This window comes from Ambystoma mexicanum, chromosome 4q, assembly GCF_040938575.1.
Source record: "Ambystoma mexicanum isolate Mex_15411 chromosome 4q, UKY_AmexF1_1, whole genome shotgun sequence".
NCBI lineage: Eukaryota > Metazoa > Chordata > Amphibia > Caudata > Ambystomatidae > Ambystoma > Ambystoma mexicanum.
In genome coordinates this window covers 413,564,085-413,583,249 of record NC_090928.1, presented here as the reverse complement: position 1 = coordinate 413,583,249, position 19,165 = coordinate 413,564,085, and the positions used below count along the sequence as shown (strand labels likewise).

Below are 19,165 nucleotides of genomic sequence, written 5' to 3'. Positions count from 1 at the left end.
AGGCAAACAGATTGCGCAGTACTCCTTGGCCGACCCTGGACTCCTCCCTGGAGTCCCGATCGACGCAGTAGAATCTTGTGAAGGTGTGCGTCTACCTCCACGTAGCAGCCCTGCATGATGTCCAGCAGTGGCCCACCAGACAGGAACGCCGTGGTAGCAGCGATCACTCTGGTCGAATGGGCTCTCAGACGGCCGGGCAGCGGTCGGTTTGCCAACCGGTGACAGTGCATGATGCAGCCGGAGAGCCATCTGGAAATGGAAGTCTTCGAGAGAGCCTTCCCTTGATTCACAGACCCAAAGTTCACAAACAGTTGTGACGTCTTCCGAAAACTCTTTGTGCGGTCCACGTAGAACTTCAGCGCTCTAGCTACATCCAGCGAGTGCAAAGTCCTCTCGACCGGCGTCGAAGGCAACGGGAAGAAAACTGGTAACACCAAGGGCTCGTTGAGGTGGAAGTCCGACGGCACCTTGGGCATGAAGGAGGGGTGCGTCCTCAGCACCACCCTCGTGTCATGAAAAGTCAAGTATGGAGGCTTGCAAGATAGGGCCTGTATCTCTCCCACTCGTCATGCGGAGGTGATGGCCACAAGGAACGCTGTCTTCCATGACAGGAACTTCAAAGGCGCCAAATGCATAGGCTCGAATGGGGCCCCCATGAGCCTGGTCAGCACCACATTAAGCTCCCACGCCAGGGCCGGAGCCTTCACCGGCGGGAATGATCGGAATAGTCCCTTCATAAATTCCTTCACCAGGCGATGAGACCACAAGGACGCCCGTCCCGTAGTCCTAGTATATTAGGAGATGGCAGCCAGATGTATTTTGATGGAGGCGTGAGCCAGTCCAGCTTTGGCCAGCGACAGTAGGTACGGCAGTACTTGAGGGGCCGTAATCCGCAGAGGGTTAATCTTCTGTGCACGGCACCAGATAGAGAACCTCTTCCATTTATGACCGTAACACTTGAGAGTTGAGGACGCCCTGGCCTTTGCAAGAACCTCTCTGCAATCAGCCGGTATATCGTACCCTTCAAACTCTAGTGCTGCAGGAGCAAGGCCTGCAAGTTCAGCGACTGTGGGTCGTGATGGAGAATGGCGCCTCCTTCTCTGGAGAGAAGATCCGCGTCGGCCGGCAGCTTGACTGGTTGGGACGTTGACAAGTCCAGAAGGTCCGGGAACCAGATCGGCCTCGGCCACGCCGGTGCGACGAGGATCATCCTGCACCTGGACTTCTTGAGCTGGTTGATGAGGCGGAGCAGCAACGGCAACGGAGGGAATGCGTATAGAAACAGGCCGTCCCAGGGGAACGAGAAAGCATCGCCCATGCTCCTCGGCTGTGGGAACCTGCTGGCGAACCTCTGGCACTTGGAGTTTGTTGCCGTCACGAACAGGTCGATCTGGGATTTGACCCATTGTTGGAAGAGCAGATCCACTTGATCCTGGCGCAGTTCCCACTCGTGGCACGAGCGCAGCTCCCTGCTGAGTGAGTCAGCGATGGTGTTTTTTATTCCTGCCAAGTGGAAGGGAACCAGAAACATCCCCTGGGCGACGGCCCAGTGCTACAGTTCCTGGGCCTCCTTGGATAGGGCTGGGGATCTGGTGTCGTGGAAGGGTTCTTGAGGACAGCAAGTCCCTCGTCCCAGATGTCGTCGAGCAAAGGCACAGCGAGGACAGTCTTCCTCTTGGCCTCCGACGCCACCTCGCCTTCCTGCAGAATTTCAAGGGCCTCCCCCCACTTGTCGTCAGGCAGGAGGAAGTCTAGCAGGGGAGCTATCTTGAACCAGACCGACGACGAGATGACTCGTCTTCCCATGGAGTCCAACTTCTTGCCCTCGCTGTCCAGCGGGGAAGTGGAAGTTGAAGCCGTCGCACCTGCTGCCTTCTTCTTAGCCGCTGCCGAGACGACAGAGTCTGGCGTGGGCTGGGCCCTGAGGCACAAAGGGGCGGCATCGGGGACTCAGTACTTCATCTCGTACCTGTCCCCCTTGTCGGGTGTCGTGGAAGGGTTCTTGAGGACAGCAAGTCCCTCGTCCCAGATGTCGTCGAGCAAAGGCACCGCGAGGACCGTCTTCCTCTTGGCCTCTCGTCGTTGGTACAGAAACCCTTCCTTTTTTTGTTCTTCAGGGCAGAGCTGGAAGAGCTCGGATGCCCTGGTTATCCTGGTGTGGAAAGAGCCAATTTCGTCGGCTGGAGAAGCCTGAGGGGGCGGTGATGACGGGATGTCCGCTGTGTCATCGCCGCCATCATCGTCCGTCCCCGTCGCCGTATCCTCTCTAGGGTCCGGCGAGGGGGATGCGGGGTCCACAGGTCTCGCAGGCACGAAGGGCGGAGCGGGGTGGACTCTCCTCCGCTTGTTCGGAGGGCTTCCCGACGGGCCTGGTTCTGGATCCTCCGTCGGGGTCTGTGGTAATCTCGTCCTTATCTCGGCACATAAGGATTGGATTGCCAACAAAATGGCCGCTGAGCTATCCTGGGGCTCGGTAATGGCTGCGACGGACGGGATGGCCGCTCCACTGGGCCCTCTTCTTCGTCATCGTCGCTATCTTCGAACACGTCAGCAGGGACCGCCCCCTGGGATCAAACCTTCTCGAACCTCTCGTTGAGGCCTATGAACCTCTTGTTGAGGCCTATGGACCTCTCGTTGAGGCCCTTCTCGGTTTCCACCAGCTCCTCCTAAGAGGCTGATTCCGAGTCTGTAATGGCCACCGCCCCCCCCACGCCCTCTTTTTCCACCAGGGACTTCACGGGGGTCTTAACGATGGGCTGGAAAGAGGATTCCCTCCGCGGTGGCAGGGATACTCTGGGCCCAGAGGCCGTTTCCACTGGGGTAGTCTCAGCCGGCTTCGCCAGGGTCGCAGCGATCACTGGATAGAGGCCTTTGCCAGCTGGATCAAAGCCCTCACCACCTTAGGTGCGTCCTGGGCCTTCGCCTTGGGGGGAGGGTCAGCGTCTCGCTCCCCCTTCGAGATCGACCGGGTCCGCTCCAGCGGCTTACCCGGGTTCTCGGACTTCCTCTTCCCCGAACCAGAGCGCTGGCTCGTGGTCGAACGTGCCGGGGAAGTAGCGCCCTGCCTGGCAGCCGAAGAGCCTGACCTTTCGGCGCTCCCGGTGCCCGCGGTGCTTGGCCTTCTGTTGGGCCCCCGTTGCCGGGGCGCCCTCACAGGACTTAAAAAGTCTGAGCGGGCTTCTCTTTGCCTTCTCACCTGCTGTGCCCTTCTCCAGCCAGGCGGCGAGGCGGGAACGACGATCTTGTTTGGTCCGTTCCGAAAGGTTTTTGCAGAACGCACAGTCCTTCTCCACATGCGTCTTGTCCTCATGAAGGCAGTAGAGACATCGCAAAGGCTCGTCCTCCTTGAAAACGTTTTGCAATCCGCATCCAGGAGAGCACCTGAACAGCTTCGATCCGGGCGTCGAGCTTCCTTTGTCCTGGGCCATGTTGAGGTAGGCTGCAGATCTTCCGGAATCCTCCAAGAAGTGTAAACTCGACGAAAACTTCACCCTTGAGGGGTGTAGAAGAAGGTCCCCGTTGTCGGAAGTAGAAACGGTGGAGCTTGAGGCTCGATTAAACCGAAAAAATGAGAAAATCTCCTGAAAAAGCATGTAAAAAACTCGAGAGCTAAAGCACGAGGACTCCCAACACAGGAGCGTGCGGTAAAAATCTAAGGATGGCTGCCAGAGGCGGGGCTTAGGGAGAGGGCAGTCATTGGCTGGGGGCAGTATGACCCAGAGATCAGTGATTGGTTACTACTAAGAAAGACAGATCAGAAACGAAACTGATACTGATACTGATTTTTTCTTTACCAAGGATTCCCAGCCTGACGACGGGGAATATTCATGAGCATGTGAATCCATGCCAGACCCCATGATGGAGAACAACAGGTCACCTTCCCCATTCTCAGGAACCAAACACAGCAGAGAACAATCTTCCCCTTACCTATGGTAGATACAGCCAAGAGCATTGTTGTCTGGTCCCTTCTTATCTACCCACTTTGTGAAAAGTTGGCAGACAGCAGAGAGGACAAGGGGATTCACCTGAGGCACCATAAGGACAGAATTAATCCTGTTGAAAAGGATCCTGGCCCTGCCAAACTGCTGCACACACTCACAGATCAACAGAAGGATTAAGCATTGTTGAGTACTCCATGGATTTATGCATGAGCCCACCAAAGCCCGTAGTCCCCTGACATGCAACTCCACAGTCCATGCATACGAGTCTCCAGATCCAGGAAATGGGGTGGCCATTTTGCTCACCAGGAATAACCATAGATGATATGCTCCATTTTAGCCCCTGCCTATAGCCATTCACACTCACACCCTCACACACACACACACACACACACACACACACACACACACACACACACACACACACACACAGTCGCCCAACTCATGCCCCCTACTAACTTGCACAGCTCACCTGAAATCGGCCTCCTTTCCACAATTACGTGTGGACTACAGAGTGTTATCATCATTTTGGTCAAATTGCATGATAATTGCATTTATATGACAGTGTTGCCGAAACACTAGCACAAGACATACCAGAAAAGGCTTACTTACTCTCTTTGGAACCGTTGTCCACAGGCAAGCCCATAACACCAGCCTAGCTGCATACCAAAACCAGCTAGCATGGCAATAGTGGACATGCAGTGGTACCCATGAGCATGAGAGATACACTTTAATTGCATACAGTGCCTAGCACATCGTTCACTGTGAGCACATCACTGCTACCCCTCTTGGAATGGTGACTCAACTAGCTTTGCCAACAACATTTGCTTGCCCCATGCTGCCCGTTGTGGCTTGATCGCCTAGAAATCAGCCTTTGCCATTGCTGATGCCATAGGTCCAGTAAAAAAACTGCACTCTACTACTGTTTCAAATAACAGGCAATACAGTGAATTTCCTGTCTAGGGCACACCAGCCTATAGCTTCCAACCCATCTTTGAAGCGCTCTCCAACCATTTCAAACACTTGAGAAATATTGACCAGTGTGAGAAACCAAGGGTTGTCTCACCTGCTAGTCCCCGGGGACCTCTCTTTCAGGTGGCCAGGGCACGGCCAAAGCATTTGGATCCAGACCCAGGGGGTGGACCAGTGCGGGAGGATCATCTGGGTGAAGGGTCTTCAGGGAGTGAGGTGAGACAGTCTACGGTGAGGTGCAGTATTCTGCCCTTTTCCGTATACCTAACCCATCCTATTTCATAGGATTTCCCGATGTTCCAATGTTCCCCCCTTTTCCACACAACACTTGGCCGATAAAGAGGGCAACTGAGAGTAACAATGCTAACTCTTATACATCGCATTGGACATGTCCCGCTAATTGGGTCAGGCAAAGTCAGACACTTGACTCCAAGTGTATACATCTGATACCAATTAGCTCTCCTCACCCGGATAAAAGGCAGAACATAGAGACAGACTGAACAAGGTGGAACATGAGTAAACTCAGAACATTCGGGCAAAGGCAAACCTAATGGAGCAGAGCAATGGACCGAGGGACGAGAGCCACGGGTAGAGAACCCCAGGAGTCCCTGCAGGAGATTGTTGCCTCCAAAAGGCAGCAAAAGATACGTGGAGAAGGCTGAATCCCAAACAACAAGGCTGCATTGTGTTTCAAGGACACCAGCAACCCTCCCTGATGAACAGCAGAGTTGGGGAAGCGAGGTCAAGCCTGTGTTACTAACCTTGTCTCGCAAATTGGAAGGAAATAAAGAAAGAAATGCACACAGCCGGTGAGTTGGCAGGTGATGTGAGAGATCGGTGTGTGCTTAGAGTGATTGAAGTGGTAATATTATATCACCAAATTGAAGGCTACACGTATGTGGATGATACATGAGGAAAGGCAGACCTGCGAATGAACTTTGAAATGATGATCGCTGTAAAATCAGCGATACTGAGTAACGGAGTGGTCCAGCGAAAGGAAGTAGCCCACTCGAAAGTCTCTGTGAAAAGTGAAAAGGTTGTGAAGAGAAAGTGAATTAACTGAAAAAGCAAGGCGATTGAAATTAACCCCGAGAGAAGGATAACGCAAAAGGCTGAACACTGAACTTTGATACATAATATAGTGAACTACCCAGACCAGAAAGCACTGGGGTAAATAACATGAGTGTGAGTGGAAAGCTGGAAAGTCGAAATGGTCCTGAGGAGGTCTGTCACAAAAACCACGCACATTTGAAATTCTTTGACATCAGGAAACAGTGCGTATAATAAGTTAGGGGAAGGGAACCCCTCAAAGATATGAGTTAAGCTTGGGGAAGGGAACCCCTGCAAGTCTGAGCCTGTCAGAGGGGGACCGATGTGAACTTTTGCTTTAGGAGGTCTCAGCCCAACAGACGGGGACTGCTGTGAACTTTTGCTTTAAGAGATCTGAGCCCGACAGAGGGGGACCGCTGTGAACATTTTGTTAAACTGTGTCTGTGGAAATTGGAAAGCAAGAATTTAACGTGGACGGCCAGGCAGGCCTCGATCCACGTTTTGAACTGCCTTTGTGTTAAGAGGCTGAGCCAGAGAGTGTCATCCTGTTTACAGGGATCGCCTTACTCTGTGCTGTCCAACGTGCAGAGGAGAGCTGACTCAGCCACATTTATTCTTTTGAACACTGACTTTCCTTTACATACATATATTCCTTTTCACAATTTGTGTACTAGATATAGGGCAGGCATTAGGTTTTGTTAGTATAGGCCATTTTGATTTGACGGACACAACTAGGACTGTTTTGTTTATGATTTCATGGGCGAGACTACTCACATCCTAGCTACAGGGCAAAGTAGGAGTTTCTCTAACCCCATTGAAACTTCAATAAAGGTTTTACAAGTTGTACCTTTGTGCCAGTGTCATACTTGTGATACAATGCCTCTCTTACACTAGGAACAATTCACTCCAGGGACCCATGGGAAATTAAAGAATCCATTTTAACTGAGCTAACGTGCGTCTGATAAAAGCGTAAAAAAAGGTCATAGCACGACTCATCCAAGTTTGCCACTCAAAGCCATTTTGTGCCAATTGCGTGAAACCCCTCCATGACCTTGCCCCAATACCCTTGACAACAAGCAGAGCCATAATATGGCAGAAAGGTACGCAAAATGTATGAAATCACGTTTAAAGAACATGAATCCGGGAGACAGAACTTGCAACTGTAGGGCCTGTGAGAAACCAGAAGGTGCCTCACCCACTGGTCCTGGAGGAACTGTCATCCAAGTGCCAGGACACAGCCATCGCTTTTGGATCCAGTTCCTGGGGGTGGGCCAATGTGGGAGGATCACCTGGTTGAGTGGTCCTTGGGGAGTGGGACACTGGATGTTAAGATGCAGTATCCCTCTCTTTCCTGTAACACCTTTACCCCATCCTATTAGATAGGATACATAGGAACTTTAACCCCCCCACCTTTCTTGCACAAACACTTTCACACGGACAGCCCACTCAGGGAGAAAACAGACCAACACCCGAGCAGTATACCTGACAAATACAATGGTCAGGAGAGGTCTGGCAATTACTGACCATCACTCACATCTGACTTCCATTAAACTTCCCCACACTGATAAAAGGCGGGGCACAAAAGCACATTCTGAGCGAGGCAAAGCACACGAGAAAGCAGCAGTTTCGAGACGGCAGCTGAACGAGAAAAGAGACGGCAAAACAGGAGGGGATCGCAAGGAGGGAAGTTCCCTTGACCTTTCTACAAGAAACCGTTCCTTTCAAGAACCCTCAAGATTAGAAAGCTAAGACCAGGAAACCAGGCTGAAGAATCCTGTATTGTGTGTCAGAGATACCCGGGGCCCTCCCTCGTCACTAATCAAGGCGGGGAGAAGCAGCAGCCGCCGTGGTACCGTCCTTGGCCCCAAGGACAAAGCAGCGTCAGTGAAATCAACACAGCCGGTGAGTTGGGGAGATGGATACAAGACGGGTCTGTGTTGAAGCTAAGGTTGCAAGCAGCAACAATGTATGTCGAGCGCAGTAATGAACATTGTTAAAACGAGTTTGCTGAAAAATGCAAGTAAAGTTGAACTGCTGATGAGTGTTTGATACAATACCTTTGACAGAGTGGTCTGGGACGGCGTGGGTGCTCAAACGAACGTCTCTATAAGGTGTCCAGCTAATAATTGTGAATCGAAGTGGCCCTGTGACGGGTAAAACAAAATCCTGTGCACAGTAGAAAGTCTTTGATTTTTCTGTAAAGAAAGTATTTAGAAGAGAACAAAGAATTGTGAATCGAAGTGGTCCTGCGACGGGTCAAGCAAAATCATGCGCACAGTCGAAAGTCTTTGGTTTTGATATAGTAAAGAAAGTTTGAAAAATTAGATAGATTTGGTCCGAGCCCGGCAGAGGGAGAACAATTGAAGGTTTTGTGTTAAAGTGGGTCAGAGCCTGGCAAAGGGGGGCCCGGGAAAAACAGTCAATCACCCGAGAAGTTGTGCATAGGAGAATTCCGAAGAGAAAGGAAGTTTGAATGTTTGTCGCATCAGGCCCTCTGAAATAAGACTTTGAATGGCAAAGAGACTTTTGAACTGCATCCTCATGCTAGAAAAGCCAGAGTATGTCCTAAGCTTGAGTGTGCCTTGTCCCGTGCTGAAAACGTGGGGAAGGGAAGCCAACGGCTCAACTGTCCTGACATATCATTTCTTGAACAATTTTCTTTTGTATAATATTGTTTCCCACACCATTTATATTTATAAGTAAGGATTGGCAATAGGTTTATTAGTATAGGCCCTTTTATTTTTCCCAGACTCCTAGGACTGCGTTCATTATTATTTTATGGTCGTAGCTTGCTCCCATCTTTAGATTTAGGATTAGATTATTCAAACTGTTACGCTTACCTGGCCTGTGCGGGAGCGTCAGGAGCCTCTGGGAGGGTGGCACTGCTAGGACGTGCATGTGGAGCTGTCTGCGGGTACTGCACCTAAGGCGAAAGGGGTATAGATGTTTCAGACTAAGCACTAGCTCCCCTCTATATCTCCTTGCCAACCCCGGGGGTCCCTGGTATTCCCCTATGGGTGTTAGCTCACCTGAGTGCTCACAATGGTGAGCTCTCCATCCTGCTGTCTCTCGCAGGGGCACTATGCTTCAGTGTCGTCGTGCTTGGTAGCACCAGTTACTTCACTGGTGCTCAAGCCCAGACCAGCTGCGGCTTGAGGTGTGCCTCGTTGGGCTTTTGTGCTGACAGGCTAATGGAATTCTCTATTAGACCTTGTTTGTCTAACCGTGGTAGACTGGTGTTGTCCTTGCTTGAGGTTGCTGCGCCCTCAGAGCACTGCTGGCCACTGTTTGGGTTATGGTGGTAGCAGACGTTGCTACGGTGCGCTTGCAAGCTGTAGAGTTGACTGGGGGTAAGTCTTGTTGCAGGCCCTGCTTGCGCGATGCAGAGAAATCTCTGAACAGCTGAGTGTCTTCAGGACAGCTGTTTGTTGAGCTGCTGCTCAGGGTATTACGAGCGTGCCGAGAGCACGTTTCCTGTGCGCATTGAACTTGCCTTCTGATGTTTGGCTTTGCAGGCGAGGCATGCGGATATGCATAGAGCACATGGCGTTGACAGTGCGCATTGAACTTGCCTGGGTGCTCCTGCACGATTCCCCTTCTAATATTGTTCTTTTCTCCCTCTTCTAGGTCCGAGGATCGCCGGTAGCGTCCCGCTGCTTAAAAGCAGAATAACGCAAAGCGTGGAAGCAGACCTGGTCACATATGGGGGGCGGATGTATGTCTGTGGGGTCGCACTGCTACTGGTCATGACAGTTTCTCCCACCAAACCTCCTCCCAAAGATGGATCCCCAGGTCTGGGTTTAGTGGGATGATTCTGATGGAATTTCCTGAGTAACGGGATGCATGGATGTTACCACTGGGTTCCCAGTTCTGTCTTGCGGTCCATATCCTTTCCAGTCAATCAGGTAGTAAAGCTTTTTTCGGACCACCTTGGAATCCAGAATGTCTTTGACTTCGTATTCAAGGTTGCTTTCTACTGTTACTGGGGCCGGGGGTGTTTGGACCAGAGTACCGGGCTGAACCGGGTTCAGTAAGGATACGTGGAACACTGGATGTATTCGCATATTGGGAGGTAAAGTCAGTTTCACGGCAAAGGGATTGATCACAGCTTACATATGGGCCCAAGTACTTGGGATAGAACGTCCGTGGTCCCTTCAAAGGAATATGTTTAGTGGCCAACCATACAGCATCACCTATTTGGTAGTTAGGTGCTTCTTTTCGGTGACGATCTGCACATTTCTTGTGTTTTCTTTGCCGTTGACAGTTATTCGGTGGCCTTCTTTAGAGCCTGATAGATGGTGTCGTGTAAGGTCTTCACCGCAGGCACCTCCAAAGCTTCAGATGGGTCGTAAATGGAGGTTTGTGGATGCTGTCCATAAAGTAAGTAGAAAGGACCATGCCCCGTAGAGGTGTGCATCGAATTGTTATATGCGTACTCCGCAATCCATAATGGGGGTGGTGGCTTGTGGATAGTCGCACGTCTACATTTGCCAGATCGCAGCTCTTCTTCCAGAATTTTGAAACAAATTGACTTCCCCGATCCGACACCACAAGACCTGGGCGTGGCTTATATAGCCAACCACGCCCAGCCACTAGCACTGAGCTGTATAAGTGCACCATGGCCCACTGCACAGCCATGTTAGTAGAAACCAGGAAGTCCCTTACCTGCACTGCTCTAATGGTGGCTGTGGCTGTTAAGAGTGCCATGACTCAACCCAAGTAACCCCTAGGCCTGGTTTCTTGGGCTGCAATGTACTCCTACCAGGATGCCTACATCTAGATGTGGAGGGGAGGGGGTCTGATGTATGTCTGTGGGGTCGCCCTGCTAATGTTCATGACACAAACCCAATTGAAGTTGAATACAAACCCTTGAACTGTGATCATTTGTGTCTGTCTTCACTGTTTGATACCATGACTTCCTTACAGGCCACCCATCTACAAGGACCCAACTCATTGAATCAAGGGCATCTGTCCCCTCCCTGAAGCCTAATCTGACACATGCAAGCAACCACATCCAAAAGCAGGCACCCAAGCCAAAACTCTCACGGAGGACCGCTGGTAAATGCAACCATTTCCATCCGTCTGCTGGTAAACCGGTTCCATGTGATAACGTACCTGCAAAAATGTCGCCATACAAGAATGGCACCATTTTTTGGTGGCGACATTATCATATGGCACCTGTGGGGGACACCCCTGCAACAACCACATTTTTTTTTTAAATGGAGCGGGGGACACCCCTGCAACCCCTGCTCCCATTTACCCCATATTGTCCCCATAAATAATGGCGCCTATGCATTTCACAGCAACTATATTTATGGCAACATTATTTATGGGGATAATATTACCTGATGGCGGTAAACCTGCAACAGGCCCATGTATTATAAACCACCAACACAGCTCCTAGTACACAAGAGATGTTGCAATCACTTCAGCTGGCTGCTGTATTTGAAGATCACTCTGCACATCTCAGGGAAGCAAATGCAGTCACTTTATTGAATGTATCACCCCCTCCCCCATGCCCTCCAAACACACTGACGTACTCATCAATGCTGTGTGACCTGCCTGTTTGAACTTGTCTGCTGTGACAGCGTGATCACCAACAGGGAGGTGCAACATCTTCGGCGTGGCAGCGCATGCAAAGGAGCTGTGACTAGGCCTGCGCACTGAGGTAATCTGCGCTTACGTTAGACAAGCATAGGTGCAGCTGCAGAGACCACATGATCCTCACGCAGTAAACAAAGTCTCTACGTATTCCTTCCCGACTTCTTCCTTCCTCCACATGTATTTAAAAAAGGAGCGTTTTTTTTTCAAAATAAAAGTAGAGGAACGGTAAAACATTAAAAAGCAAAGTGTAGGAGCACCGCTCCCAAACGCTCACACACACACTTCGAACACTGATTACAGCAGAGTGAGAGTATGCTCATGAGTATTTTTTAGAGCATGGGCTTAAACTGACCCTCCTTAAAAACAAAATCCTTGTGTTCGGTAAGGCAAAGGTGAATTTTAATTGGTCTCTAAACAAAACAATAGAGGAGGTTGACAAATATAAATATTTAGGCTTGATCTTTCCCAATAAGGTGTGCTGGCGGACGCCAAATAAACGCTGTGGCCAAATACACGCCCATAGGTTTTTAGAAGGTTGCTCTGCTTTTCTTTCAAATTTGAGGGGAAACTGCTTGATAAATGCCTCCAAGTGATGGAGACCAAAATCACTATGGATGTCCTTTACGGGGCTGAGGTATGGGGTGCCTCCTCTTGTGGGTGCTTAGAAGTTCTCCAAAATTCCTTCCTCCGAAGATCACCTGGAGAAGTGTTGCGACACAAACAGGGTCTCGCTAGTATAATTTCCCAAGTCCAGAGGAGGTTTTTAGAATTTTTCTTGAATGTTCAATTCAGTTCCCCTGTAAATTCAAATCATATTACTGCAATGGGGTTAATATTGCGCTATCCTAGTAAAGACCACACTAGTCGGTAAAGTAGTGGGATTATTTTAATTAAATATTGGGGATCGGATAATGTTGCAGCCCTCAGCGCTTTATCAAACGTACAGCGTAAATCTATCCTCAAACAAAAGGCGGCAGATTTTAAATTTGATGCACTTCAGGAAAGATTCGCTAAAAGGTCCTTGTTAAAATTTTACTCTCCTTTCCCCAAACGACCAAGGTTGGCACCCTCTGTAGTCAGGATTAAATTATCTGAATGTCGCAGATTTATTTTAATGGCTAGATTAAAGGTATTATCGCTCAGAGCAAGGGTGCCATGGCTGGGTCTGGGGGCGTGTGCCCGTGCGGTTTTGGTCATGAGGATTTTATCAGGAAAAACATTAGGAAACGTGTAGATGCTATGGCTTTCTTTATGCTATGCAATGCAATGAGGAGGAATTTTGTATATGATGTATTTTATTACATAAATAATGCTTTTGAAGACTGTTTTAATATAGCATTTGTAGAATTAATGCGCCATCATGTACCTAATCTACTGTTGTTATATGTATTTTATTGTTGTTAGGTCTTAAGATGATTGTTTTAGGTGTAATTGGTAGGTTTTTAATGCTGTTGTATTTATTGCCTGTTAATGGATATTAGTCCGGATAAACTTTTACTTGCTTACTAGATAACAGTGAATTTCAGAAGCCTCTAGTTACAGGAGAAAACACTCCATCTGTTGTACCGCTGAGCATTGCTGCTATTAACTTTAAAAGTATGTGATTGGCTTCAAAGGGGCTCAATAAGAAACCTCAGTGAGGCTCTTACTGAATTTCATGTGGTGAGGATGGGCGAGTAAACATCCATACGCTGTATATTGTGCCCCAGTCCTTGACTTCATATGTTAGGGTTACAAGCAGGGATCTGATCAGATTGTACTCCCTTCTTAGAATCAAATGAACTTTTAGGGAGTACAAGTAATTAGATTTGCCAAAAGATATACTTTACACTTATTGAAAGATGTTCTTTCCCCTTACAATTACTCCTGAAATCGATCAGTAACAGCATTAGATCACCTTCTCATGACAATGCTCTGCTGGTCACTGTTTCGAAAATATCTGGAGCTTTGCAGGTACAAGCAGGGGGTAGGTTGCGATTTGTTCATTGTTTCCCATTTTTCTATTGGGCTAATTTGCAGTCCCCTTTTTTTTGTTGGGCCAATGTTCCTCTTTTTAGGGAGTACAATTAGGTGTTGTATATATGCCTCCTATTTGTAGGATTGGTTTTGAGTTGGTGTTGTCACTGCTCTGTTCACAAGAAAACGTAATGTTGATGTTAAGCAGTGGCACAGGAAATCTGATCATCATACGCTGCAGTGTAGTTATTCTGGTGTAGTTATTCTGGTGCAATTATCATCCTCACAATGATAGGCATGTTCTCCTGGCCCCTGATTTACTTCATTAAATTGGCACATGAACTCTTAAGGGCATGTTTTCTGACACACTCATTTTAGCTGCCATTGTTTAATCTGACAAATAATGTATCATGTCTGATTTCTTTTTGCCAGCATCAGTTAGGACAAGCAATATTTGTTTTTTGCAATACCAGAGTGTTTCTTTCTATTGGCATAACACATGTTCTGCACTGTTAACAAATAAATAGCCACTACTAAAAGCATTTGTTTATACCGAGCATACAATGTTTTTTGTGCAAGCACATATCTTTCTGTGCATATATAAGTATTTTTGCTAGATGCTGTGGCAAATCTTGAAGTCTAGGACTGGCTGATGAGCTCTCTTTATAATCACATATAAAACCTTTTTGTGCCTATATCTTTGGGAAAAGTGCTGTAAGATACACCTTTTGCACTGTACTGCAGAGGTTTGGGAGGGCAAAACTCCACTCCAAACTCTCTTCAGAGATGATAATTCACTAACTACACATACTCACAAAATGGCTTACCGCATTCGTCAGTTGCGCACATTATTTTCCAAAATAATGTGCGCACAAAAGCCAATCACTTCCACATTTAGAGAAAAATTATTTGAGGGAAGATTGCTCACTGCTAATTTCTGCACTGTAAAGATGTTAGATTATTTACACAATACCTAAAATGAGAAAAGGTTGAGTCCACTGTTTAAGGATTGTCAAAACTCAATTTTACATTTACTAAAGTCATGAACAAAATTATCCAGTCAGTCCCATCCTAGTACACACTCACAAAGTTCTTTTTAACTTTACCAATTTCATTATCATCAATTACTTTATTTGGACAATTTTCATCCATCAACGTGCAATAGAAAAACAAAATAAGTTAGAAATGACAAAAACATAAAATGACCTTACACATAATAGTGGACATTAGTATGCACAGAAAAATAAAACATACAACCCCTTCATATGAAAAAGCATGCTCATTCTACCTCAAGTTAACTGTTATAATAAAGACATGAATGTAGCCGCTGAACAAACACACCAGGGGATATGATAAAAATAAGTACATCAAGGTGGGCACACACTGCTGGAATCAACTCCTCTTCCATAAGAAAAACAGTTGCTTCTATTTCCTTATGAACTGGGCAACATGTTATGCAATGTGTCAATGTTTCAGTGCCCCTTGCCGCACAAGGCCCTCCCATCTCAGAATGATCAGCATTTACCCATCTTCCCATTACTGTTTTTAAGGTAACGCACAAAGTTTAAAGTAGGTAATGTGACGAACCGAGGGTATTCATTCATCCCTTCTCCGCAAGCGGGAGCCACCCCCTTTGAGGCTAAGGAGGTGAGCCTGCTGTGCAAGACCCTCCGTAGAGGTCTAGGCAAGTGGGACCTCACTGGGAGCGACTCCTCCTTAGGGGACAAGGACCCCCGTTCCTGTGAGGAACTCCCTGGATCATCAGCCTATATGGGACTCCTGGGAAGAAGAATGCAACATCTGTATATATGGATGCATGCAATGCTGAAGCAAAACTAACGTTAAGGAATATGTCTCGTTAAGAGTCATGCACTTAACTGAGAGGAGGAGAGAGAGTATTGTATACACGGCAAGACTCTGACATGATCGCACCTAGCAAGGGCAGAGTCAAAAGAATCCACAGAGCCAGCTACTTTCAAACCAAAGAGGTTTGCAAAAGTGAGACACCTGGAGGACGGCGAGCAAGGCACCAGGGAAACTGGTGCCAGAGAGAAAAGGGGTGTCCAAGACATGGCAGTGGTGTTACCACGAGCAAATTATGGTGTGCAAAGCGCCCGAAAACAACTACGCCAAGACCATCACTGCTGGGAACGAATGGAGCTCCCGACTTCCGTGGGAGGCAGTAGTCTGAGCGAAAGCCAGGAACGGGACGCCAATGAAAGCCTAGAGAGAAGACACTGTGCACCAAGAAGAATACCCAAGCGAGTGGCGACCCCTGCAAGGTTCCCATACTCACCTGAAGGTAATGGGGAACATGGGAAGAGCAGCAGGCAGCCGGGGAAGGAGCATACGAAGAGTACAACTTGTCCCACTCATAAACATGAGTCAACAGGAACGCAATCGTTGAATTACCGATGCGAAAGGTGTTTACAACCAAAAACCAGCAACATTGTGAGGGAAATAACATGCATGAAGAGTGCAAGCCATCCTAGTCCCAAAGAGGAGACACAATGACTAAAGTTATTTAACTGGAAATGTGAAGAGCTAGTATGCTGTTCAAATAAATCTCTCTGCACCTTTTCTGCACTGACACTGGGACCTTGCTCTCTCGTACAGTGCATAGAGACCTCTACCAGCTTTTGGAGTGCATTGGGAGTTCTCGTCAATATCATAGCATTATCAGCATATCCAAGGATAGAAATTGTTTTTTTTTATACTATGTCACAGACAACCTGTGTCACTTTCTTCATATGCTAGCACAATTAGTTGGTGTATGGATTCAAAAATTAGGGGTTTGGGAAAGCAGGACCTCACTGGGAGTGACTCCCCTCAAATGGACAAGGGCTCCCATTCCCATGGGGAACTCCATACAATGTTGAAAGTGCCTTTACTTGTGATTGCCCTTTAATAGGGGAAGAAGTATTCAGGGGTGAGCCCCCAACGTGAAGACATCACTGGTGGCCAGAACCATGCTTCACAGTGAAGTCAACTACAGTGCGGAACGAGAGAGGAGGAGAAAGGAGATGCTGCCATTGAGGCAGAAAGCCGGGCGGAGTTGACGAAACCAAAGCTGATCTGAGACAACCTTTTCTGGAGGGAAGCTGTGGTGGGCCTTGGGCCCAATAAACTACAAAGTCCAGAACGCGAGGGAGGAACGAGTCCTCCACTTGCAACAAAGGGAACGAAAGCAGGGAAACGCTGTGATGAGTGGACTGTAAAGCGCGCTCATGTCCAGAGGGGAAGAGCCGAAAAGCTTAGAGAACTCCACCGCTGATGAGCAGACGTCAGCTCCCTATAACAGACCTGCCAGTGAAGAAGGTTCCTTGGTTGCTCCTATTGGAGGAAGGCAGAAATACCAAAGAATGAAAGAAGAAGGAAGAATCTCTTTGAATACACAACACAGATATAATAACCCAAAGAGGAAGAAATAAATAACGTAACAGTGAGGGGCACTGAAATCCCAGAAACCAGAGTACTGAAAATTGCTAAACGGTTCATAGAACACTGGGGCCAGTAAACCCAAGGGTACCAGAGGGGCTCTGTAAAACAAGTGAAATACAAGGATGAGAGAAACACAGAGGAACACAAAGCAAACCTAATAAGAGAAAATACACCCAAGTAGTATATAGAGGGATTAGGAGGTATCCCTCCACCTAAGGCACCTTGCATATTGTATCTTTTCATGAATGTGAGATTTTTATTTGCAAAATGTAAACTCTTCTTTTTGTTGAACAAGACCACAGATACACCTTGAATCTGAAGCCAGGCGGGACCCCTCAGGACCTCCGAGAGAAGTCGAAGTAGACGACTCCAAAATCCCAATAATCTACCCAACTTTCTTTTGGAATTTGTTAAGTGGTAGGGCCAGTTTAGAAGCTTGGTTTGGACAGAGGACACTGTTTGTTATTTTGACAACTGACAAGCACCTTTGTATAGTTTGATAGGAAGGGAACTCCCCTTTTAGCAGTAGGGCTTGAAAGGCATTTCTCTTTAAGTTAAATAAGTCCTGTAAAAATAATGTCTTGCGGTCCGAGTCCTCCTTCTGGCCTGCCACAGGTGCACCCACTTTTCTACACTAAATGTTTCTTTAAATCCCCCCTCTACCTCATGCCTCACCTCAGAGACCCTGTGCAATTTCATTACAAGAGATAGCAAAGGGGCAGTGTTAGAAGTGGGGTGTAAGGCAATGATGTGTTAAATTGCAAACATGCAAATATATTGCCTCATTAGTTACTTACCTCTACTGGGCTCAATGCTGCTTCTTGCTCGTTGCACACCATGTTTCTCTGTTAAATTAACAGTCAAATCTTCTTCCGCATTCCTCATACAAAAGTCAGCATTAAGGAATGACAACCCTGTTGAACAAAGCAACAAAAATACGTACATCAGAAAAATTATAAAATAAGGTACTCATTGCATAGTTATTACCCCGTGTGAGTCTGCTGCTAGAGTTGCCTTAACATCTGGTGCACTGATTGTCAAGCACCTCCCCATTCCTCACTTTCAATGCATACGTTACCATCAAGGCCCCATGCACGTGGTATGTGCCAGCCTCCAGTATAAAGAGTGAGAGTAGCGACTCAATGGAGGTATGGAAAAGTGGGCATGAGATAGGTTCTTGAGGCAGAAGAGAGTGTCATGGGGTATTTCATGGTTGCTATTCAAGCTCATTCTACTTTTGCTTGATATCCATTTCATCATGAAAAAAATCTAAATAGGAAAAAGTGACCAATGCACACTTTTCGATACCTTCCCTCAGGCACCACCTGTCATTTTCAGATCGCTCACATAAACACAGCTAGCCATCACATGCAACTCCCAAAATTAAAGTTCAAGCAATGTGGTGATCTCCACCATTTCAACAGTACCTAATGTGTACACTAAATGCAAGTCCAGCTTCTTGGTCACACAGTGTGGTACGTCCGAAGAAGCAGGTACACAAACAGCTGGCATTTCTACCTGTGCTGATTTTATTCAAATAATAAACAAAAGGCCTATATATCCCTGCCAAAAGGGGGCTTTCCCTACCTAAATGAAATCTAACTAGGGTGCTAGTCCACGGTGAGGTAGTCCAAGTCAAAAAAGTCTGTCCTCTGTCTGAAAACTACCCTATGCTGACCCTACCACTAAAGGTTGTATAAACCAGCAAAAACAAAAAGGGGCTCCAGGAGAACGACTCTCTCGAAAAAGGCCTTCTCAGCCTAAATAGTCTATCTTGATATAGTTCCTTGTGATGTTGTTTGTGAGTTCCTTTAATTCCTCAAGGGGACTCTTGCACCGTCTCTCAGGTATCCCCGTCTTGACTTATTTACAGTTCCTTGTTTCCCTACTCGAGGGTCCTGGCCTCCGTTCCTCTGGATTTCTTTTGAATCAATATCTTACTTGTACTTGCTTCACAGTCTCTCATTCCACAGAGACCACCACTTGTACGTGTTTCATGGGGACCAGTATCCCTGATCCGTGGTACCCTTTTGTTGTCTTTCAAGCACTTCCAAGTATGGGAACTATCATGTAGGTTCTTCTGTTTCTCTTTGCTATTGCCTTGGTCTTCCCAACCACTGAGACAAGTATTACTAGTCTTTTGTCTCTTTACTGCTTTTGTAATCACTGGGACGAGTGTGGGGAGTCCCTCTGTCTTTGATATG

The 19,165-nt window shown here is 47.6% G+C and overlaps 1 protein-coding gene across 4 annotated transcripts in view; it reads right to left on the bottom strand.

Moving 5' to 3' along the window:
- LOC138467757 (zinc finger protein 2-like) overlaps positions 1 to 19,165 on the bottom strand; it is a 1,341,736-nt gene that overhangs the window by 870,654 nt on the left and 451,917 nt on the right. For all 4 annotated transcript variants that reach the window (XM_069607988.1, XM_069607987.1, XM_069607989.1 and 1 more), the window contains exon 6: positions 17,759 to 17,875. In XM_069607988.1, the coding sequence (XP_069464089.1) occupies positions 17,759 to 17,875 (117 nt within the window). The remainder of the gene's footprint in view (positions 1 to 17,758; positions 17,876 to 19,165) is intronic.